Genomic DNA, 23,575 nt, shown 5'->3' with positions numbered 1-23,575 from the left:
TCTTTTGAGGGGCTGCCGGGTAACAGAGCTGAGCCCCCCTCCCTGCCATGCTCCAGTGCACCCTCCACCAGGAGCACAGACAGGCAGGGCATGTTGCCTGGGAGGTCTGGTGGGCAAAGGTGGAGACGGCTGTGGTCATGGGGACAGGAGCCTTGCACCCAGGGGACCTGGTCCCAGCCTGGGACCATGCTGGGTATGCGAGTTCTCACCAGAACCCCAGCAGGGGAAGGACGTCCCTGGGTCTCAGGTCCTTCACCTTCAAGAGGGACCCACCCACCCCTTCCCACTGTGACCTTGAGGGCCTCTGCGGCTCACACCCATCAGGTCAGCATTTTCAGAGCAAATAAGAAGGGAAGGTGATGAGCATGGACTCCAAAGCCCAACACCTGCTCCACCGCTGTGTGACCTCAGGCAAGTCACTTTCCCTCTCTGGGCCTCTGTTTTCCCTTTCTGTAGCCTGGGGGTAATCCTAACCCCATTCTGTTTCTGGCAGGGTTAAAAAGATACACACCGCATGCGATTTGGCAAAGTGCCCAACAGAAAATAAGTTCCCAGGAAGCAACAACAATAAGATAATAATAACGATGCTGCTGCTGACGGAGGTTCTGGTGGCAGTGAGGGCTTTCCGGCCACCCCGCAGCCCAGTTCAGACTGGGAAACCGAGGCCCAGAAAGGGGAAGGGACCCTTCAGGCTCCTGTTCTGTACACACAGTGTCTGCTCTCTACCCTTCGGCAACCAGAACCCGGAACCCAGCCTGCTTCCTTCATCCCATGGAATCCACCAGCCGTGGCAGTGGGCAAATCAGACTCCCGTAGAGGGAGATTCTGCAGGGCCCAAGCCGACGCACACACGGCCTCCGCTGGACTCCAGGCAGCCCTGTTCTCATCGACGGCCGAGCCCACTTTACAGATGGGGAAATACAGGCCGGGAGGAGGAGAGTGACTAGCTGGAGGCCACAGGGAGGAGGTGCAGAGGCAGGATTTGCATCCAGGGAGTCGGCACCAGGGTCCTGCACTGATCCATCCATGGCTCTGGGCGTGGCGGGGGCAGTGACGTACCCTCCACCTTCCTAGGGAACTCCGGACCGTGAAGCGCTACCCTGCCCCAGGACACGGCACTGTCCGGGGCTGCTGTCACGGCGGAAAGCAACTGTCAAGGCACTCAAACCAACCACGCCTCTCACTCATGCTCCGAAAGGGCCAGGGCTAACAATCCCCTTCTCAGAGATGAGTGTTACCAGGTGCCTTCCCTGCTGCCCTGGCTTCCCCAGGAGACTCGATCAGCACCCCCAGCCCCCCAACTTGTGGTCTGGCCTCTGCAGACATCCTCGCCAGCCTCACGCTGCTCAGGAACTGAGTCACTGCAGCAGCGGCTCCCGGCTTCCATCTGGGGCCAGCTGGGAGGTGCTGTCACAGAGGGCGTTTCACGTCAATACAGAGACCCTCCCAAATTTCCCTGGGGTGTGGGGGTAACTGCAGACCCCTAGCTGAGAGCCCACAGCTAACGCGGGAGGACATCCACCGCGAACTCCAGAGCCAGCCAGCCAGCCAGTCTGCAGACCCTACTCCGTTAACCAGCTGTGTGAGACCCCGGGCCTCAGTTTTCCTATCTGTAAAGTGGGGATAACAGCACTCCCTGCCTCACAGGCTGGGGGCAGGGGCTGTGAGAGCAAACAGACTGGTGCCTCTGAAGGACCCACAGAGCTTCCTTCTCAGAAGCGGGAACGCAGCCGTGGTTCCTATTCATCCCCAGAGAGCCGTGCACACAGCCCTCAGGCCCACCGGACGTGCAGCGCCTGCACCACCAATAGCAGCGGTGATGCCAGGCCGGGTTTATTTTGGCGTGCGCCTCCCGCCAGGGAGCTTGGCCTGGGGGGCCCCGACACTCCCCTCTCTCCCCACCACCCCGCACCCCGCTCACCTGCAGGGCCTGGTCTGGCCCATCTCCTCCCGCCTCTGAGCGCTCCCTGCCCCAGTGGCTATTCCACACACTGAGCACACTTTTCCCAGAGGTACTTCTCTTCTGGTACCAGAACCTCCGCCTGCCATGGCCTGAGTGCTTCCTGTGAGATTTCAGTTCAGGAGGAGACACTGTTCCATTTGACCAGGAGAACACGTGGGGCCCAGGAAAGGTAAATGACTTACTCTGGGTCACACAGTTACAGGCAGGAGGAAGACGACTCACATCAGCTTTACCCTAGTGTACCTGGCGGTCAGGACTGATGACGGGCCCTGGGCAGAGAGGTATGGTATCCATCTCCTGGCCCAGGAACCCGTCTGTCTCTCTAGGCTAGAAGGTCATTCTGCCAACCCTGCTGGAACCCCCATCCTAAGTCCCACCCGGTGTCTCTGCTCATACCCTCGACCACAGGGAGCTTACTCCCAGCCTCCAGCCCAACTCCAAATGGAAAGCCATCTTGCAAGCTTATCTCCCTCCACCTCCACCCTCTATTTCAGCCCCTAAATCGGTTCAGAAAACGCCTTCTTGACAACGGGCACCCACCCACTGCATGCCAGTTTAAAACCGCCTGAGCGTTTTTTTCCACCTTTACTATAAAAAGACACCTTGAAAATGCAACATTGACATTTCCCTGTTGGTTTTCTTTTTGATTTTAAAACACCGAACCCTTCAGTCATTCAAAGGTTGAAGGGAAAGACCCAGGGAAGGGAGCTGGACTCAGCCTGCCCTCACCGTGCTGGGCGGCTCTGTGCCTCAGTTTCCCTACCGACAGCACGAGGCGACCTCCCGTCCCACTTTCAAACCGCATTCACGAAGTGAGGGAAGGGATCCGATCTACACGCGATGGAGGCTCATTCCCTCCCTCACTTTCTCAAGATAGTCCAAAGACCCAAATATGCCCAAAGCAATCAGTGACAAAGCTGAGGGCCTCTGAAGCCTGGGGGCCAAGGTTCCCCACCTCTTCATCATCTTCAAGGTGGCGGGCAAGGGGCAGAGCCTGCCAGGAGAGAAGCTGGAATGTCCGAGGCTACCCCAACCGGGGCTCTGGGGTTCCAGGCCCTGCAGGAAAGAGCACGAGGGTCGGGTATCCAGAGGCCTGGAGGAGCCACCCGGCTTGGGGGTCAGACATCCCCAGAGAGGAGATGGGAGACCAGGGGCTGGCCCACGTGGTCATCCCCACCGAGGCCCCCTGCTGCTGCGGCAGTCAGGCCCGAGGGGGTTGGGAAGGAGATGGACTCCAGGCCCCTGGTACTCACCCCCGCCCCGACCAAACTCACTCTCTCCCCCAGAGGCACCCGTCTCAGTCCCTACCCCGCTTTCCACACCAGCGCTGGGCTGGACAGGGCCGCTCCCTCCTCCATCCTGTCTGTCCCCACCTCTGGGGCATGCGAACCTGTCCAGAGGTCCCTGCTTCCCTCCATGCCCTCAGACCAGGCCCTCCAGGCCGCTCACACCCGTCCCCCAGGAACAAGGCCCGGCTGGCTGCCCCCACGGCTGCCCCAGTGTCTGCCACAGGGCCCAGCACGCAGTAGGTGCTTAAGAAATACGTGCAAATACAGGAGGGACCCACTTGCCTGCAAGATGGCACCAACCTCCTTCCTTCTCACCCTGCTTCTCCTCTGTCCTTCTCAACTAGCAACTTTCTAAACTAGCTCCTAATTATTAAATATAACCCTAGTAGCTGCAAGCACCTGCGCCAGCACGCTGCTGGGGCCTCACCTGTGGCATCTTATTTAATCCCGCCGCAGTCCTGGAAGAGCGGTACTTTTGCTACCGCTCCCATTCTACAGGCAGGGAAACTGAGATGCTCCTTCAGATTGGATGCTCTGGCTGAAGCCCTCAGAGTCCCCCACTCCCCCACCTCGTGTCCCCAGGACACAGCCGTGCCTAGGGCAGGCCAGCCTACTCCCCAACCCAGCTCACACTTTCCGATCCCCGCCCCGGCACACTGCTCACCCTGCACAGCCCCAGCCCGCCTTGCGGCTCCAGGCCCCTGGACCTGTGACCCTTGACCTGGACCCGTTCCTTCTTCTCCTGCCCTCTTCACGAGCCCAACTCCTGTTCGCCCACCCACCTGTGCTTTGACCCCACCCTCCCCGGAAGCCCCTCTGTGCTCCCCCATCACAGCGCCTATGCCCCGGCCATGTGTCTGGCCCTCCGCTCACCTAGCTCAGTCCACAAGAGCAGACGGTGAGGGAGCCTCCACTGGGCCCCAGCGCACAGCGACACCGCAGGGACTTAGGCAATGTTTACTGGGTCTTCAAGGTTGCAGAATAAGCCAGAAGAGGTCACTGGTTGATGTCCAGGACTAAGCTCAGACGTGCTTCTAACACCCCAGGGGTAGTAATAACCGGAACAGCACATATCTGCCAGGCCCCCGCTGTGTGCTGTGTACTGTGTACTGAAAACTAACTCATTTGGTCCTTATCAATCCTTAGAGATGAGGGTTGACTGTTGGAAGGCATCACCGACTCAATCGACATGAGTTTAAGCAAGCTCCGGGAGTTGGTGATGGACAGGGAGGCCTGGCGTGCTGCAGTCCATGGGGTCACAAAGAGTCAGACACGACTGAGCGACTGAACTGAATCCTTAGCGATCTAAGGTCCCCACATTACAGATGAGGCAACTAAGCCTCAGAGAGATGAAGCCACTTGTCAAGGTCACACAGCTGGGAAGCAGCAAGAGCAGGATTTAATCCAGTGTGCGAAGTCCACATCCTTAGCTTGTAAGGGGGGAGCGGGCAAGAATAACCACTGCCCCCCACCCCCCGGTGCTAGAGGTCTGGACCGGGGACCCTGCACACATCTGGGAGCGGCCCTGGCCTGTGCCCACAGCTGGGCACGGGGAAGGGAGAGGGGTGTGGAGGACGCAGGGAGAGTGCCAGGCAGGGCCAGGAATCAGCCCCACTCTGGGATGGCAAGGAGGCCCTGGGCCACTCTGTCCCTGGGGCGGTGTCCCTGCAGAGGCCCTGCCCCCCAGGAAAGGGAAGCCCCAACCCCCTTCAGCAGAGTGACTCACGGCAGCAGGCCAGGCCAGGCTGGGGACGAGGGACCGTGGGAACCAGGGCGGCTCCTGCTGGAGGGGGAAGGGAGGCTGCGGCCTGAGGAATCCCACAGATGGCTCACACCGTGGGCCCGGATGGCCGCGCAGGCCTGGAAAGGACCTTCCAACAGGGTCTCCCCTCCAGGAATCAGGGAGACTCCCCATTCCCCTCCTGCAGCTCTGAGACCCACCCCTGACACAAAGCTTGTGTCCCACAGCCCGGCAGAGCTCGAGGATTTCGGGAAGGGGAAGAGTGGATGTCCTGAGCACGGCGCTGGGCGGCTGCCGGCTCCCGATCCGCCTGCCCTGCTCACCCACCGTGACCTTCACTTTCAGGGCAGCCGGCCAACCGGGTGGTGGGCACTGGTGGGCGCCAGGGCGGGGGCCGGCCCAGCTGCAGCGAAGGAATCTGTGTTTTCTCAAAGCTCCAGTACTGGGCACACCCACGGAGGGAATAATTCATCTCGTGACCAGCTTGCTGACCAGCCCCAGGGAGGGCTCCTTCCCGTCCTCTCCAGGGAAAGCTGAGAAGTTGAGGCTTGGAGGGGAGCGGCCAGGGGTCCCCTGACTCAGCTGGGGATGGAGAACGCGAAAAACGCACGGGGGTCCACCTCCAGGGCCCCCTGAAGAAGGGACCCCTTGCTGGCTGGCTCCCTTGAGGACCACACAATTCCCTCCAGGGCCCTTGTGTCGCGTTCACCCCAGATCAACACAGACATCGAACCCCCAGCCTGGACACCCCCTCGCCCCCGCCAAGCCTGGCCCCAGGTGCCTGGGCCGCCTCCCCGCCACCACCACTGCTGGGGTACCTGACCCTGCCCCTTCCCTCCAGCTCCCCACTCGGGCGCTACACACAGTCCTGCTCGCCTCCCTCCCCTCCTGGAGCGGCAGCTCCCCACCCCAGCCACCCCAACTCCTCCTTGGACACACACACACACACACACTCTGAGCTCCAGGCCACACAGCCTGGACCCAGATCCTGCCTCTGCTCCTCCTAAGCTGTGTGATCTGCAGCAAGTTACTTAACCTCTCTGGGCCTCAGTTGCTTCATCCGTAAAACGGGGATGGGAACAGAGCCTACTTGAGAGGACTGCTGTTTGAACAGAGTCACGCTCTTGTGATGTGCTTAGTAGGCGAAACCCCACGCCTAGTGCACGCTAAACGCTCAGTAAAGGCACGCTGTTGCCAACCGGCAGCCTCCCTGGAGCACTAATGGGTTCCCAAATGCCAGGGTCCATGTGCCGCCCACACTTGACTGCCTCCACTCCCACGTCACCCAGCTCAGTGACACACGGGTCTGGTGCACACACTCATTCCTCTCCCCGACCCCCCCGCCAGCAGGGCCCTGGCACACACCTGCCACACCCGTGCACACATCTGCCAGCTCGCAAAGGCGGCTCTGAGGGGCCCACACGGCCGGCCCCGAACACACCTTGGGCAGACACGGCACTCACACGCTGTGCCCTCAGCCCACTGCTACGACCCTCACTTGCACACCCAAGTCTCTTTGGAACATGTCTTGCAGACACCTCTTTAGAAGATATGCCCCTCTGGCTCTCGTCAGCGCACACTTGGGCACTCACCCACAATGGTATCAGCCCTGCACACCTAGACACGTGCACCTGTAAGGGAGCACTCCTATGGACGGCCCAACGGGCTCACACCATATTCAGGCCAGTGCCCCCCACCTCGGCTGATACCTGTATCCTCAGGTCACCACCGGGGTTTCCACAAAAGCACCTGGGGCGCAGAGTTCACACTTGGGTCCCCATACACGCACATCTGGGTCGAGGTACGCTCACACGTGGGACCCGCTCAGCTGCACAACCTGCTGGGTTACCCGCCCGCCCTCCCGCCGGCGCCCTGGGACGGTCCCCGAGCCCCGGCTGCCTGGGCGTCCTACCTGGATGTTGCGCTTGCGTTCGCAGGCCGGCCCGGTGCCCTGCACCACGCTGTCGAGCACCGCCACCACGTCGGGTGCAGGATCTACAAAGCAGGCGGTGCGCGCGGCGCGGATTGCGGCTTGCACGTCGGCGAAGCGGAAGGCGCAGAGCGCGGCGGGAGCCGCGCGGGCCGCCGGGGTCCCCTGCGGCCGCTCGAAGACCGCGAAGAGCAGCTCGCGCGTGGGGAAGACGGACACCAGGCGGCTGTAGAGGTCGCCGCGGCCCGCGCCGCCCGCGCACTGCAAGCCCAGCTGGATGTAGGACTCCGTGAGCTTCTTGGCGTCGCCGCCGGCGCCGCGGGGCAGGCAGATGCGCGCCAGCAGGCTCCGCGCCTGGCTCTCCTTGTCGCCTGCGCGCGCCTCGCTGTTGAGCGCCAGGTACGCGTAGGTCTGCGCGCCGGGTCGCGGGTCGGGAGGGTGCAGGAAGGCGCGGACGAAGCCCAGCTTGTGCTGCTCCTTGGCGCCCTGCTTGATCTTGAGAATGTTGTCGTCGGAGGGGTTGAGGTCGAAGGTGAAGAGCTTGGCCAGGTCGCCGCGCGCGTCCAGGGAGCGGATGGCGATCTCGGGCGTGTTCTCGAAGCGGTGGTCCTCCAGGCTGCGGTTGCGCGGGAAGAAGGCGCTGCCGTAGCCCGTGTACGTGGCGCCCACGAGCAGGCGGCTGCCCCCGGCGCCGGCCGCCGGCGGCAGGAGCAGCCCCACGGTGGACGCGTTGGGGTGGTTGGCCGCCACGTTCAGCATGCTGGGGAACACCGTGACGGGCGCGGCGGGCGGCGCGGCGGGCGGGAAGGGCACGGCCACCGCCGAGATGTTGCCCCGCCGCCGCAGCTGGCAGAAGCCCTGGTAGATGGAGCCACACACGACCACCAGGCCCTGGCCCGGGTCCAGCTGCAGGATCTTGTTGTAGTTGTCGGTGAGGCGCCGCGGGTGCTCGCACGAGGCCTGGGGGAGCTGCGGGGCGTGACACAGCGGGCTGTCGGCCACCGGGCCCACGGCCGCCTCGGCTTCCAGGCTCAGGTTGGCGCCCGACAGCTGGTAGAGGCGGTTGACGGCCGCCAAGTACACGGTCCCCGCCGCGCCGTCCAGGGCGAAGTTGTTGGTGGGCGTGGGCGAGGGGAACCGGCGCTGGATCTCCAGGGCGCCGATCCGGGCCGCCCCCAGGAGCAGCAGCAGCCAAAGCAGCAGCGGCGGCGGCGGGCACTGCGGGGCCCGGAATGGCGGGCGCGGCGGCAGGGGGCTGGCCGCGGCGGCCCGGGCGCTAAGGGGTGCGCCGCCCGCGGCGCGACGAGCCATCCGGGCGTGCGCGGGCTGCGCGGCACGGCGAGTGCATGGGGCGCGGCGCGGCCGGGAGCCGGGAGCCCGGAGGCGGCAGGAGGCGGGGGGCGGGCCCGGGCCGCGAGGCGCGCTTCCTGCCCGCGCCAGCCAGCCAGCCGCCCCCGGCCCCGGCGCCCCGGCCCGGCTCCGTCGCTCCGCGCAACTCGGGGGCGGGGCGGGGGCGGCTCCGCCGCGGACACGCCCTCGGGCCCCGCCCCCGCCGTGCCCCGCCCGGCCGCGCCCCGCCTCCCGGGCCCCCTCCCGGCCCCAGGCCCAGCTCCCGCACGCACTCTGGGTCCCCCCGCCCCTGGCGGCCCGGGCCTCGCCCCACCGGGCCCCGCTCGGCTGTCGGTGGGTCGGCTGCCCGGCGGCCTGCACGACCCTCTCGCGCGGCACCCGGAGCTGCCCCCGCCTCCGTCGCTGATTGCTTGAGTTCCTTCTCCCTCTTGGCTGCCTTGGCCTGTCTGTCGTGCTTTATTTTTTCTTTCTCTTTTCTCCCATCTCTTTTTCTGTATCTGTCTTTCTCGCTGAATGTCTCTCGGCGTCTCCCTGTCTCTGCGTGGCCCGCCCCCCACCCCAACTCCATGCGTGCCGTCTCTCCTTTTCTCGGTCTCTGCTTCACCCACCCTCCCCTGTTCTGTCCTGGTGGCTCCCTCTGCGCCCGCCCCGTCGGGCCCTCTGTCTCCCTGGAGCCCTCTGCCCCGTCTCGTCCACCTCTGTCCACCCTCCTCATCCCCGTCCTCCTGGTCTCTCCCCATCTCACACTCCAGTCTCCTTCACAGGATATCCTGCCCAGGCCTCAAACCCCAGAGCCTGGGCACCCGCAGGTCAGTTGGACAGGGGCACCACCCCCTCAGATTCCATGATCTCCAGCCCAGAAGGGGCCTTGACCAGTGACAGGGGCCTGGACTCAAGGGTCAGCACACAGATCAGGGGAAAGCACAGAGGTACTATTTTAGGACCGTTCAGAGCCCAGGGCACCCGAGTGGGGCCTTGGTCCTGGTTGGGGGGATGGGTGGTGTGATGGCCCCAGGAGGCCCACAGGGTGGAAGCTGCCCTTCCACCCACTTTATTCAGAACTCTAGGAGGATCTAAAATCCCCCCAAATTTAGGGGAAGATCAGCCACATGTGGGGCTCCCCTGGTGGTACAGTGGTAAAGAATCCGCCTGCCAGTGCAAGAGAGCCGGGCTTGATCCCTGGGCTGGGAAGAGGAGGAGGCCATGGCAACCCACTCCAGTATTCTGGCCTGGAGAATCCCACGCACAGAGGAGCCTGGCGGGCTACGGTCCATGGGGTCACAGGGAGTTGGACACGACTGAAGCGAGTTAGCACGCTTGCTTGTGGGCACAGCCACAGGTAAGCCGGCCCTGGGCTTGCTTCTCCTTTCACGTGGGAGAAGCAGGTGGGCACTGGGGGCAACAGTGGGCAGCGATGACGACAGGTCATGGGGCCTGCACGAGGCACACACGTGGCAGCTGACCACTGCCAGCGCCCAAGCAAGGCTCGCCCCCTGCCATATGCCATACCAAGCACATTCTGACTCACTCGGCCCTCGCAGCCGCCTCTGACACTGCTCAGATTACTGTCCCACCTTACAGATTCAGAGCCTGAGGCCCCAGGGGTGCACGGACTGGCTCCAGACCCACAGCTCCTAAGGAGCAGAACTATGATGTTTGAAAGCCCCATCTGCAGGCTCCGAACCCCACCCAACTCTCCCCGGCCAGCTCCAGCCTCTCAGAACTGGGTGGGGGGAGCATAGCCTCCCTCACCTGTTCCCACCTGGCCAGGAAGGAAGGATGGCGGGGGCTGTTTCTCGGGGCCCCACGGGGCAGGCAGGAAAGGCCAGGCTGACAGCAGGTCCCCCACTTCCCCAAACGGCCCGGCTTCCTGCCGTCAGGATGTGCGCATCAGCCTGCCTCTTTCCAAGCCCTCGGATGGGTCTGACCGCCGCCCTGACAGCCAGCCGGGAGCACTCCACGCAGGAAGCCAGAGGTTCTGCTTTGGGGCCCCATCCCCCGCCCCCGGGGCTCAAGGCCACTCAGGAGACAGCCTGATAAGACCCTGGTCCCCACCTCCAGCCTTGGTGGGGAGCACTTAGCTGTGCCACCTCTGGAGCAGCCTGGGACGGGTGCAGGGGGCTGCCTCCGTGCACCTCGCCCCCGCTCCCCGGGGCCCCCTCCGTCTAAGTCCCGCCCCATCCCATCCTCCTCAGCCTTCCCCACCCATCTCTGGTTCTGTCTGCCTTCTCACTCCTCCCGGTCTCTCCCATTCTTTGTCTCTCCCCCACCAACCCTTCTACTCTGTCTTTGTGTGGGCATCTCTCTCTCTGTCTCTGCCCCTCTTAATCTCCCTCCCCCGATCTCCCAAGCCCTCTCTCTCTCCACCCCCCTCGCCCTCCTAGCTTCCTTCCTGTCTCCCAGCTCATCTTGCCACATCCTGCAGCTCCCCCCACCGAGCCTTGAGGAGAATGCTCTCTGTGGTCGCAACTTCAGTCTGGCGCATGGTGGATGGTTCTGGGCACTCTGGACACCAAACTACCTGCCAAGCCAAGGGCTGGGTTTCCAGAGATGCCGGGGAGCTGGGGCTACGCAGGCCAGGTGAGCCGTGGAAGCCACGGCCACGGTCCAAGCATCTTCATGGAAGCTGGAGGTGGCAGTGCTGTGTGGCCTAGGGCAAGGCCCTTACCCTCTCTGAGCCCATGTCCTTGTCTGTAAAATGAGGAGAACCATAAGAGCCCTCCAGCCCCTGCGAGGCTGTGGATGTGAAGCCAGCCCAGTGCTGGGCACATGGCAGGCCCTGGGTAACTGTGTGCTTCTTCCCTTATATCAGGGCCCTGTGGCAGCTCGCAGACCCACTCTCCAACAAGAGCAAACTACTGTACCCAGCACTGCCCCGCACAACCTCATGCCCTCCTCACAGCCAGCAGAAAATGCAGGAGTCATCAAACCCATTTCACAGATGGAGAAATGGAGGGGGCGTGAGCGAGGTGAGGATTTGAACCCAGCTCTAACCAGATCACATGTTTTCCCCCTCTGCCCATTCATTACCCTCAGGCCACAATGGATCGTGGTGGCGGCCACACTGGACCCCCGGCTGGGCAGAGAGGTGCTGATAACTGTGGGCTGAGGGAGGGAGGGAGGGAGGGAAGGAAGGAAGGAAGGGAGGGAGGAAGGGAAGAGCCCATATCTCCCCTGGTCATGCTAAGAGGCGGAGGGGTAGGGGGTATCCTCTGAGAAGGGATTTTAGAGGGGACACAGGGGAGATGGATGATCCCCAGGCAGGGGGGTTAGGCAGTACCCACCATCAACCCACGCTGAGTTAACTAACCCGGATTAACCTACCCTGGAGTGGCTGCCAGCTACCCCGGGTGGCACTGTGATCAGGCCCTTCTCTGTGTCTGCTCAAGAGGAAGTTTCTGCTTGGGGCCCATGTATCTTTAATACCTCTCTAACATTTGTCACTGTCCATTTTTAATAGAGATGAGGTCTCAAGCTCAGCATTCTAGAATTTTGCTTATAGCTCCTTGTTTTCTTTATAATATTGGCACTTATTTTATGGCTTGGGCAAGTGAGGCTGGCTTTCCAAGTATAATACCGATGTCAAGCTTGCTTGATAAATGCATTTATGGAAGTCTTTAAAACGTGGGTTGATTTAAAGACAAATGGCACCCCACTCCAGTACTCTTGCCTGGAAAATCCCATGGACGGAGGAGCCTGGTAGGCTGCAGTCCATGGGGTCGCTAAGAGTCGGACACGACTGAGCGACTTCACTTTCACTTTTCACTTTCATGCATTGGAGAAGGAAATGGCAACCCACTCCAGTGTTCTTGCCTGGAGAATCCCAGGGACGGGGGAGCCTGGTGACTGAAGCGACTTAGCTGCAGGGTCACAATCCAAGTGGTATGAAAAGTCTAACATTTGGGAAACACTGATAGAAACCAGTGTGCTTGGAGACGAGGACACAGTGCCCAGATGGGGCAGGTCCTTGCCTGGACACCCAGGGGTCCAACGGCCAGGCCGGCCCAGAGAAGGGGGAGCCCGGGCCTTTCCCTGTCGCCTGGGCTGGGACGGGGGGCGGGGGGTTCCCCATCCTGACACGTCTGTCCTCTGCTCTCTGGCCGCCCAGGGCAGAGTGCAAGGAGGAGGAGGAGGAGGAAATGTTTTCCTTCTTCAATTGGAAAAAATAACAGTGGGGCCAGGGCTGACAGGGAGGAGGGGGCCCCTGCCCTCCAGTCCTGCGGGCTGGCCTCCTCCGCCAGCACTTCCCCTGCAGGAAGTGATCCCCATACGCCCCCTGCTCCGCGCACCGCCGTGGTGACAGGGACAGAGTCCTCCGGGACAGCTCGGCACCCCAGCCTGGGCCCCCGACAGTGCCAGGGCCCCCCTGCAGCTCCTCCTCGAGGCTCTGCCCATCTCACCCTCCCCGGGAACAAGCCTGATGGCCGGGTTTTCTCAGCCCCATTTTACAGACAGGAACACTGAGGGTCAGGGAGGTGCCACCCTTTGCCCACGGTGGCACAGCTGGGCGGCCTCTGAACCCCACTCTAGGCCACTGTGACCCTCTGTGTCCTGCCCTGGCGTTGGGGAGGCCTGAGTTCCAGGCCCAGCTGTGTCTGCCCCAGCCGCCTGGGTGAGCTTGGTGGCAACTGCCTCTCTTTGAGCCTCAGTTTCCTCATCTGGCAAAGGGGAGGGTAAGCAGGCTCCCAAGGCTGCGGCGAGAACGGAAAAACCGACACGTCAAAGGCCCGGCAGGTCAAGCAGCAGGGCGTCCACTGACCTTCCAGCTCTAGATTGCAGGCGTCCTCTCCCCTAGCCCCTCAGATGGGATCATCTGTACCCCACTCAGGAGAGGCCCCCAGACCCAGATGACGACGTCACCCTCGTATCAGCTGCCACCGAGACACGCTGTCGATGCCACTGCCGTTACCCACCTGGATGCAAAAGGTTGCCTCCGTTAACCAACCTTCCGCCCGGGTCTCCCTCCCCTCTTCTCATCAACCTGAATGCCAGGTTGAGAGACACCTAGGGGCCTGCCTGAGGTCACACAGCAAAGAGTCGGCCTGAAGTGGCCCCTGCCCCCTCCCCCTCTCTAGGCAGCCCTGCCCCTCCACGCTGGGTCTCCCATCACTGTCTCTGCGTCCTACAGGAGTGGACGTGGGTGGGGCCGGGTTACCCTCGAGCGGCAGCGTGGGCGGGGCCACAGGACCCATAACCGTCCTGGGTTTCAACTACAGACCCCTGGTGCTGCTGGGGAGGTTCGGTGGGTGTCTGCCCACGGCCAGCTCTGGGGAAGACCAGGGGGGTGGACCTTTTTCAGGGTTCTGGAGCATTCCATCCCCCAGGATGGATGCCCTGGAGGGGGTGGCAGGGTGGGGAGGGGGCGGGTAGACTTCTAGGTCGTGTGTCAGGGCTCCCGAGGGGCGCCCACCCTCGCCTGTGACAAGCCCCCTGCCCACTTCTGTCTTTGTCTCCCCGAGAGGCTGGAGGAAATAGCTCTCCTTCCTGCGTGTGAGAGACACCCTCTCCCGGCTCTGGGCACAGCCCTGCCCTCTGGGGTGGGGACCCGGAGCCCCCATGCACCCACCCCGGGCGCCGGGCCTGCCAAGCCCCTGCGTGGGCCTTTGTGCTCTGTGAGTCGGATAATGGGCGGCATTCTCAGACGTCCAGTCATGGGTCTGGGCCCGGGAAAGGACCCCGGCAGCTCCACACTGAGGCCTCTGTCCAGCAGCGGCAGGGGGTTGGGGGCAGGGCCGCCCCCGGGGACCCCACCCACATTCTCAGGCTGTTGCCCGCTCCAGGGGGCCAGCTGCCCGGGGCAGGCGATCCCTGAACAGAGGGGAGGTGCCCCACAGATGGAGCCCTGAGGAGGCAGGGGAAGGCCAGAGCTGAGCAGGACGCTGCTGTTCACTGAACAGTCATGGGGGCTGAGCACCTACTGTGCACCAGACATATCCCAGTCAATCCTCAAGGAAGCCATCGAAGGGCGGTGCTAGTGATCCCATTTGATGGATGAGTAAACTGAGGCTCAGGGAGGCAAGGCAGTGGCCCTGGATTTGAACCCAAGCCTGTCTGGCCATCCTCATTCCAGCGGATTTTGAGTGAGCACCTACTGTATGCCCCAGGACCCAGCTGTGATGATGCCTTGAAGATACACAGAGGAGCGTTCAGGCAGCCAGGCCCCTGGGAGCAACCAAGGCAGGCTTCCCAGGGGAAGGGGCACCCAAGTCCTGGGGTTTACAGAGCCCTTACAGGATGACTCAGGATTGAACGTGAACTTCATCCTTCACACCACATGGACTGTCAGGCCCATTTATGGGGGAGGAGAAGAGGGAAGTGACTTGCTCAGGGCCACCCCGCCACTCAGGTTGGAGCGGGAACTCCTAGGTCTGGCTGTTCCCTCTTCCCCACGAGGGAAGTCCAGTCAAAGCTGTGCCACTGTCATCCTGCGGTCCTGGGTTCAGATCCGTCTGCTTCCCGTGTGTGTGACCCGGGGTGAGTCCCTTTGGCTCTCCAGGTCTCAGACTCCACACCAGTGTTTAGTTCAGTCGCTCAGTTGTGTCCGACTCTGCGACCCCATGAACCGCAGCACACCAGGCTTCCCTGTCCATCACCAACTCCTGGAGTTTACCCAAACTCATGTCCATAGAGTCGGTGATGCCCTCCAACCATCTCATCCTCTGTTGTCCCCTTCTCCCTCTTTCAACCTTTCCCAACATCAGGGTCTTTTCAAATGAGTCAGCTCTTTTCATCAGGTGGCCCAAGTATTGGAGTTTCAGCTTCAGCATCAGTCCTTCCAGTGAACATTCAGTGAAATGGTTCTAAAAGTCCCAGCCTTTCTAGGCCATGTGGATCAAAATGAGATATTCCCTAGAGCATGTGGAGCTGCCAGCCATTTGACCTGTGGTAAAGAATCACTCATATTGATCATTCAAGTCATGGATGGTGAGGAGATGTTGCTGCTCCCCCAATCCCTCCAGCTCTGGCTTCTGGCCGCCCTGCCCGGCCCCGCCCCACCCCGCCCGGTCCCGCCCCGCCTGGACGGAGCTCAGAGCTGGCTTGGGTGTCAGGTGCCCACAGAGGCAGCTCTTCCCCCTGCTGCCACTTCCTCCCCCTGCAGCCAGGGCCTCATCTCAAGACCCTTTTGTCCTCTCCAGACTACATGCTCCTGAGCCTCATTTTCTCTTCTGTAAAATGGGCTGATGCATCTGCTTCCTGACAGAGTTGGCCCATGGCGTTTGGTCTCTGCCTGGGACAGAGCTGGGTCTTTTCTCAGTGGCTCCTTGGAGTCTGCTTAGCAGGTGTGCCTGGACCTGGCCTGCAACTGAACCGATTCTGAGACCCCTTCCACTCCAGCGGGGCACACACGAGAACCAGAAAGTCCTTCTGGCTCTAGGACAGGGCAGAGATGCTCTCATTGGCACGCATGTGTGGGCGAGGCTGGCGTGGATGAGCAGGGCTCAGTCTCACCGGTCCTGTGGCCTGCACAAGTCTCTAAAGAGAACCCAGTGTTCGGAGAAGATGTGCATCTTCTTTTCTTGGTCACCTTGCAGGCGTCTCTCCACACCCAGCCCAGATGTCGCTTCCTTCGGAAAGTCTTTCCTCTTGAGCTCCCAGGCCTCCCTCAAGGTCTAGTCTACATGGCTGTCTTTCTGAGAGGACTACCTTGAGTCTTTCCTTCCAGAGGACTTCCTGGAGCAGTATCAGAAGCTCCTCTCTTCAGATTGCTCACCTCACAGTAGGAGAGCATCTGTCCTCCCCAGCGGACTGGGTGGTCTTCCCGGGTGGACACATGATCACTGCCTGTAAACGTTAGGATGGATGGACCTCTGTGTCCCCACCCTAGGACATCGACCGAGCAGATGGGATGGTCACGCTGGCCGCTGGAGACCCCTTCCTGGGCGACGCCAGACACACTCTGCCAAAGCTGCCGCCACGACCCCAACTTTGTCCACGTGGCCACACTGCCCGCCCCCCTTCACAAGACCAGGCCATCCTGCCCTGTGCCTGGAAGACCCGCTGGCCCTCAAGGTGACCCCTCAGCCTGATTCCTGGTGTGGTTCTGAGGGTCCTGCGCCTCCAGGCAAAACCCTGGGTGGAATGAAACACCAGAACAGAGTTCTCCCTTCCTTCTTTCCACCACCACTGACCAAGCACCTACTCTGCCAAACCCTGGGGATATTATGGGGACCCTGCAGGCATGGTCTCTGTCTCATGGGGGAGATAGTCTTTAATCAAATAGTGCAAATAATCACATAACTGCGAAGAGCCACAGCTTTACAAAGGGCAACACCACGTGGTTCCAGGAGAATTTCTCGCAGGGTTGGGGGACCTGAGCCCATCTTGGGGTGATCAAGGGCCTCCCTGGGGCACTGACCCTTGAGCTAAGATCTGCAGGACGCTCATGGGAGAGCTTTCCCAGCATGAGGACCAGGGCAGCAGCTGGAGTGGGCAGTGCGCGGCCCCTGGAGGCGCAGAGAAGGTGAGCTGGGGGCTCCGCTGGAGGGGGGTGGGGTGGGATGGGTTCTCCAGGCTCTGGAGGGCTAGGCAAGGCCAGGGAGAGCCCCCTGACTGCACAGTGAGCGCAGGAAGCCAAAGATGGCTTTCGGGTTCTTAGGAAGAGGGACTCCTGAGGACTAGGGGACGACGATGTGGTCTGTGGTGAGGAGAGGCAGGGTCCAGGCAGGGAGTTCCTAGGTTGGGGGCTTCACCAGCCTGGGGCTGCCTCTTCCAGAAGCTGAGAGCAACAGGCTGATGGGAGATGCAGAGTTCAACCTGAGACATTAAGTCAGAGGGGCCTCCCTGGTCACTGGGGGCAGACTCTGCCCTGTCTGAAACTCGCAGAGGTGGGATGGCACCACGCTGCCCTTGGCTCTGAAGAGGCCTTCTCACGGACAGCTGCCCAGGGCGGGCGGGGCTGCAGCCCATCAGTTCACCTGCCAGGAGAGAAGCATGGGGGCCATGGGGCACACTCTGGTAATGACCGTCCCCCCAGCTCCGCCCCAGCCTGCAGGACCCCCCGTCTCGGGTGGGCTCCCAGTGTGTATGCACTGGGGGGGGCGCTAAGAGGGGAAAACATGGGCACGGTTGTGGGGAGACGTGTGTGTGTGTGTCTGTGTGCACGTTGGGGTCGTGTGTACAAGGGTGGGAATCCGGAAACACGTGGGGGATGAGTGTGCAAGCTAAGCTCCGCACGGGTAACAGGCTGATGTGAGGGGATGGACACAAGAGCCCACGCTGTGCACTTCTCGCTGGGACTCCGGTCTCTGGAGTGTCCACTGGCTCTGGGCTTGCTGCCCCCAGGACTGCTAGAGGATTTCCTCCTCAAACTGCCAGATTTTTATCATCAACCGTCAAAAGCTCAATTTCTGCTTTGGAGGGTTCAGTCTGGTCCTGGGTGGTTCAGCCTGTGACCTTGAGTGGTCCAGCCTCTGGCCTTGGAAGTTAAGTTAGTATTAGTCACTCAGTCGTGTCTGACTCTTTGCGGGCCCATGGACTGTCACCCACCAGGCTCCTCTGTCCGTGGGATTCTCCAGGCAAGAATACTGGAGCGGATTGCCATTTCCTTCTCCAGGGGATCTTCCCGACCCAGGAACTGAACCTGGGTCCTCCGAATTGCAGGCAGGTTCATTACCATTGAGCCACCAGGGAAGCCTAAGGCCTTGGAAGGTCCAGCCTAAGGGCTTCCTAAGGCCTTGGAAGGTCCAGCCCTTAACCACGGGCAGGCCAGCCCGTGAGCATTACTCAGCCTGGCCAGTCCCCTGAGTTGAGGAACTTGGAACTGGTCCCTTGGGGACTTTTGGGTGACGCCATCTGTCATCTTACTTAAGCGCAGTCTCCACTGACCACAGCCAGGAGGCTCAGGATGAGCCAGCGTCCTCACCAGTACTTCCCCGCATCCCTCCCCGACTCCAGGCCAGAGTCTGAGTCCCCAGGGCCCGGGAGCCCCCCACCCCCAGGTCCTGGTATGCATGTTACGTTTCACCACGACCCTGAAACTTCCCTCCTCGTCCTGGCCCTGGCTGAGCCTCCAAGGGTGCCTTTAAGAGTCAGTGCTGGCCTCTCCCCTTCCAGGCAGCCTTCCCTGATCTCCCAGGCTGGGTGAGTCCTCCCACTCTGCGCTCCCACGGCCCCCCCCGTGGCCACCACCACAGCGCCCACACCAAGCGACGATGTGTCTGTTGCTCTGGCTCCCTCACCAACTGGGAGTGTCTCAGGAGCTGGATCTTGTCGGGGGCATACCTGGGTCCCCCACAGGGACTCAGAGCAGGCTCACGAGAGGGAATGAACCAGTGAGTGAATGGATGGGCAAGGAGATGAACTAAAGTCCTCTCGCCACTTTCTTGGCTGGTACCCACTCCTCACAGCCCCAGGGCCCTGGTGTCTGGCTGATGCTCCCCCTCCGCCACACTGTGCTTTCACCCACCTGCCAGGGAAGGCCGACACCCATCCCCCCAGCCTGGGGAGGGTTTGTGAGTCTAAAAATACAGATTTTCCTATGAGGACGTGACTTGGGTTGATCATGCTGGCATCAACTCATTCCCCCAGCTTAGGGCCACAGGCAGGGGCCGGACACTCTGGGTGCCCCGGGTGGTGTGGGGAGGCTTTGGGAACCGAGGGACCAGGTTTACATCCTGCCTCACCACTCCCCAGCTGCAGGACCTTGAACAGAGCCCTTCTCTCCCAGCCTCTGTTTCCCCTTCTGCAAAATGAGGGTGAGGCTGCGCCTCTCAGCTTCACTGGAGCCTCACCACCTTTTTCACAGCCCGGGGCACACGGCAGAAGACCTACCGAGCCCAAGGCAGAAAATAAAACAGCTACAGTTTACTGAGGCTGCCCAGGAGCTGCACGTGGATGATCACACTTATTCCTCACAATAGCGGCCCATGAGGGAGGGCCTTCTATTATACCCATTCTGCAGATGGGAAGCAAGGCAGAGTGGAGTTGAGTGACTTGTCCACAGTCACGGACTGAATGCGTCACCCCACCTGGACCCAGCCCAGGCCTGCACTGCATCGCACGTGGCACTGAAGACAGAACCTGGGAGGTGCCCAGACACCCCGTCCTTTCCTCCCATTTGTCCAGAGGGCACCCCCTCCTCCCCTCCCATCAGTCTGAGATGACATCATCCGTCCAAGCCCCACCCCCTCCCGCCTCTCCTGGAATCACTTCTCCATGAAGCAGCCTCAGGGAGACTGTCCAATTGCAAACCTCTTCACATTGTTTTCCAACAGCTTGAAACCCTGCAAAAGCTCTTGGGGGTAAAGCCCCACCTGTTTTCCTTCATCCATGACCCCTGAGGACTCCACAGTGGGCAGAGGCCCCAGGCGCTCCCTGCACAGTGCTCACAGCACCCTAGTTGCCAGGTTATTTGGTGAGTGTCTGTAGACACCCGAGGGCAGGTCCACATGTTTGTTCACTGCTGCTGCCCCAGGGCTAGACCCCCAGCGGGTGCTCCTACAACCCTAAGGCAGCAAGGAATGGTCCCTGGGCTGGCCTTGTGTCCAGCTGAACACGGACTTAGTGGGGTGCCCAGGCCTGGCGAGGGGTGGGCTACAGAGACTTTGAGTAGCTGCTGGGGAGGGAGACCCCAGCACTGGCCCAGCATCCAGAGGAAGCTATTTCTAGCTCCAGGAAACAGGAAGTGAGTCATGGCCTGAGAAGGCTGGCCGGACGCTCAGCACCTCGGGCGCAATTGATGAGCGCCTGGACGGAAGGGCCAGCCGCACCTCGGGAAGCAGGAAGGAGGCCTGGAGGAAGGGGATAGGAGGGGAGACCCTCTCCCCAGTGAAACAGGAGGCCCTGTGGGGCCCCAGAGGAAGCCGGTGAGCTCCACACGGATGGAGCCACCAGCCCATTGCCCCTCCGCACCTGGGGTTGGTCAGCGGAGCAGGAGAGGCCACCTGCCCAAACCTTCCAACCCAACTGACACTCATCCGGGGCCCGCCCCAGGGGGACCCATACTCATCTCATCTGCTCCCCTCAGGAGCACGGGCAATCCCTCGCCCCGTTTCACAGAAGGCCAAAGACAGGCAGGGGCTTGCCAAGGCCAAGTCCACAGAGAGGACCGCAGGGGACTCAAACCCCGCCCAGTGTGACCAGGTAGAGCGCTCACAGAGGACAGGAGGCTACCACCACGAACATCTGGGCAGGTGTCTGAGGCCCCCTGGCTGGGCTCTAGACCCCATTCAGTCTCTATCTGAAAATAGTAAAACCAAACAAGTAACCCCACCACCGCCCCAGGCCCCAACTTCCCTGTCTTCACTCAAGAGGCTTGGCTGGTCAGGCCAGAGTCAAAGTCTGGGGTCTGAGGCTGGGACGGTCCCCCCTGAGCTGAGACTCCCCGGGCAAGTGACCAGGGAAACCCCCTTCCTCCTGGTATCACAGCCTGGGGCCCCAATATGGTTTTGGTCGGGTGGGGGGGCACCACCCTGTGAACCTCCATCCGGGACAAAGGATGATGCCAGCGGGCTGCCGTCAATCGGTGGGGGGGGGAGGTCCGCAGGAGAACTTTCACTTCCTCAACTAGACCCATGTCATCCCATCCCTGCCCCTCCGTTCTCACTTCCCCCTCCATGCCACGGCAGGGGTGGGCATTCCCCTGCCCCTACAGGAATGGAGGGCTGTAACATCCCGAGCTGCACTCCAGGACCTGGGCTTGGACATGCCATGCAGCTAACGATGGGCACCCTGAGGGCCCGCCACCGAGGGTGTGCACCGCGGGTTACAGGGTTGGGGAGAGGCAGAATCAGGCAGGGTGAACCCTTGATGTTTTGCTGGGTGCCTGCATGTGTGCCAAGTCGCTTCAGTCGTGTCCAACTCTTTGCGATCCCATGGACTGTAGCCCGCCAGGCTCCTCTGTCCATGGTATTGTCCAGGCAAGAATACTGGAGTGCCATGCCCTTCTCCAGAGGGATCTTCCCGACCGAGGGATCGAACCCTGGTCTTTTACATTTCCTGCACTGGCAGGCAAGAACTTCACCACTAGCGCCCTCTGTACCGGAGTGCTTTGCTGGGTGGGAGGGGAGAATTTGAAGTTTTTCTTTCGAGTCTCAATTTTCTAAGTTTCATCAGAGAACCTTGTGTATTATTTGTGTTAAAGGCAACAGAAGACAAAAGCCACGGGTTGGGAGGATGTGGGTTATGGTGGGTATTTGTTGAGAATCAGAGGCCAAAAGCGCAGCTGCACCTACAAAGAGAGGCAGGGTGGGGCCCAGAGCCTGGGGACGGGGCACTCCGAGGCGAGACCACCTCGGCCCAGCTCAGGCCCTGTCGCCGCCCCACAGCCCCGAGGGAGAGACTCAACTCCACCGTGGCGGGGTACCAGACGCTCAGAACAGCTGGCCACCTGTCGGGGGTCACCCACCCGAGAAGGGCTAACAGTGCCGCCCACCCCAGACCCTCCTCTCAGACACAACTTTCAGGGCTGGACTCACCTGGCTGGTCCGCAGGTCCCCTCGGAAAGGTAGCACTGGTGGAACGCCAGCTCTGAAGCTCCCAACAAGCCACCACCCTGCTCGGTGCCTCAGTTTCTCCCGGGTACCCGGGGCGGAGTCAGCAAATGCTGTGCACGCACGCGTGGGCACGTACACGTGGGCCCGGACGCACCGCCTCTGCCATTTGACGGACATGAAGGAACCCAGCGCCACGCGCATGCGTAAGGCATCCTCCGGGGTCGAGGGCGGGTTGCCCAGTATCTGTGCGTGACAGCCAGAGGTCCCCCCGCCTCCCATTTTATTATCCAGCCCTGTCCCTCTGTCCTTACTGAACCTCAAGGCCTCCGGACTTCAAGGCTTGATGAGAGGCAGGGGCCCTGCTCCTCTGGACCCGCACGTGCCCACCCAGCGCTGACCCCACGTGATAGAGGAGAGACCGAGAGGTTGAGTGAGGAGCCTCAGAAAAGGCTCGTAAATGCTATAATCAGCGTTATTTGCTGCAGGTTTGCGTTTGCAGGACCCTCGGCCCCTGGCGGAGCCGGGAGAAGGAGAGGTGGGCGTGCGGAGGAACCGGTCGCATTACTTGGTAGCTGAGTGGATCCATGTGAGTTACAGGTTTGGGGCTCCGCTTTCCCCTCCATGCCCCGGACCCTCCCATCCAAGAGACCAGACCGCCTAGGCACCAAGCCCAGCTGCCCGCCTGCTAAGCTGGTTAAAGCACCTGCAGGATGCCTCCTGGGCCCGGCGCTGGGGCCGTTCAAGTTGGTTTTGCCGGGTAGGGCTGTCATCCCCAGTTTACAGAGGAGGAAGCTGAGGCTCAGGGAGAACTCACTGCCGAGATTGACAGCCAGGGTCGTCGGAGTCCAGCCCTTGTGCACTCCATCCATTCCCACTTCTGTTTCTGTAGCCACCCCCACCGCCCCACCGCGACCCCGCCCGACTCGCCCTTTGCCTTCTCCACCGCAGATCAAGGGGCCTGAGTGGACAGTGAGGACCACAGTGTAGGGACCGGGTCCCCCTTCCCATGCTCTACGCGACTGCTGTCCCCTGAGTGCTGAGCAGAGGAGAGAGCTGTAAACCAAGAGGCCCAGCCCGCAGTGGAAGATGAAGTGCTGATGAATGAGAGCAGGAAGGTGCTGACTCCAGTTTGTTTAGCCTGGGTGGGGGAGGTCAGGGAGGGCTTCCTGGAGGAGGCACCGGGGCTACAAACAGGGGCCGGGGCTGAGGTGGGGGGGCGGCACAGCCAGTGCAAAGACCCAGGGGCAAGAAGGAGCCCTTCCTTCCTCCTTGCCCCGCCACGCAGCTCTCTCCTTCCTGACCGCCGCCCCCCCGCCCACGCCCATCCTCTCCAGCCGGCTCCTCCAAAGACCGGAAGTTGAGGTGGGAATCCAACCCCGCAGATGAGGAGAAACTGCTCCAAAGGAAAAAAAGAAGAAAAAAAAACAAACACCAAAACCCTTACACACATTAATTCCATTGTTTCCACTCCCAGATCCTGCCTGAAAAACAAAAATAAAATCAAAATCAAACCCCAGCTGGGAGGCTTTCTCTGGTAAAGCCTTCAAGTTAGGGGGTTGAGTGAAGGAGGCACCACCCCCGTCCCCTGCAAACAGAGACCCTGTGCCCCTTGGACCTGCGCCTCCACCAGCCCCTCAGTGGGGTGAGCACCGTGGGGGCCGGTTGCCTCCCCTGGCCAGTTCACTCAGACCCTTTCACACCTATAAAACTGAGGGGCTGGGCACACAGCGGATCCAGATTGGAACCTGGATCTTTGTGACCCCCAGAACGCACTAGCTTGCCTCCAGTCCAGGGCACTGGGAGCAGGTAAGGAAGAGTAAGTGTTGGCAGGGGTTGCCTCCTGCGCATCCGGCTGGCTCTGCTCACACG

General features: G+C 61.5%; 1 protein-coding gene and 1 long non-coding RNA gene across 4 annotated transcripts in view; one reads left to right on the top strand and one right to left on the bottom strand.

Moving 5' to 3' along the window:
* PLXND1 (plexin D1) overlaps positions 1–8,377 on the bottom strand; it is a 49,157-nt gene extending 40,780 nt beyond the window's left edge. The window contains exon 1 of the mRNA XM_061397140.1: positions 6,906–8,377. Coding sequence (XP_061253124.1) covers positions 6,906–8,234 — 1,329 coding nt within the window. The 5' untranslated portion in view covers positions 8,235–8,377. The remainder of the gene's footprint in view (positions 1–6,905) is intronic.
* Positions 8,378–12,137: 3,760 nt separating this feature from the next.
* On the top strand, positions 12,138–23,222 carry LOC133235531 (uncharacterized). 3 transcript variants are annotated; one of them, XR_009732584.1, is made up of 4 exons: positions 12,138–19,626; positions 21,704–22,292; positions 22,655–22,821; positions 22,992–23,222. It is a non-coding gene; the product is annotated as an uncharacterized LOC133235531 (long non-coding RNA). The 3 variants fall into 3 exon arrangements; XR_009732583.1 differs by having other exon boundaries at positions 12,138–21,909; positions 22,192–22,292; XR_009732581.1 differs by having other exon boundaries at positions 12,138–22,292.
* The last annotated feature ends 353 nt before the right edge of the window (positions 23,223–23,575 follow it).

Source organism: Bos javanicus, chromosome 22 (genome assembly GCF_032452875.1).
Source record: "Bos javanicus breed banteng chromosome 22, ARS-OSU_banteng_1.0, whole genome shotgun sequence".
NCBI classification, from domain to species: domain Eukaryota; kingdom Metazoa; phylum Chordata; class Mammalia; order Artiodactyla; family Bovidae; genus Bos; species Bos javanicus.
Note: the sequence above shows the minus strand (reverse complement) of the source record. Positions and strands in the feature narration are given on the sequence as shown.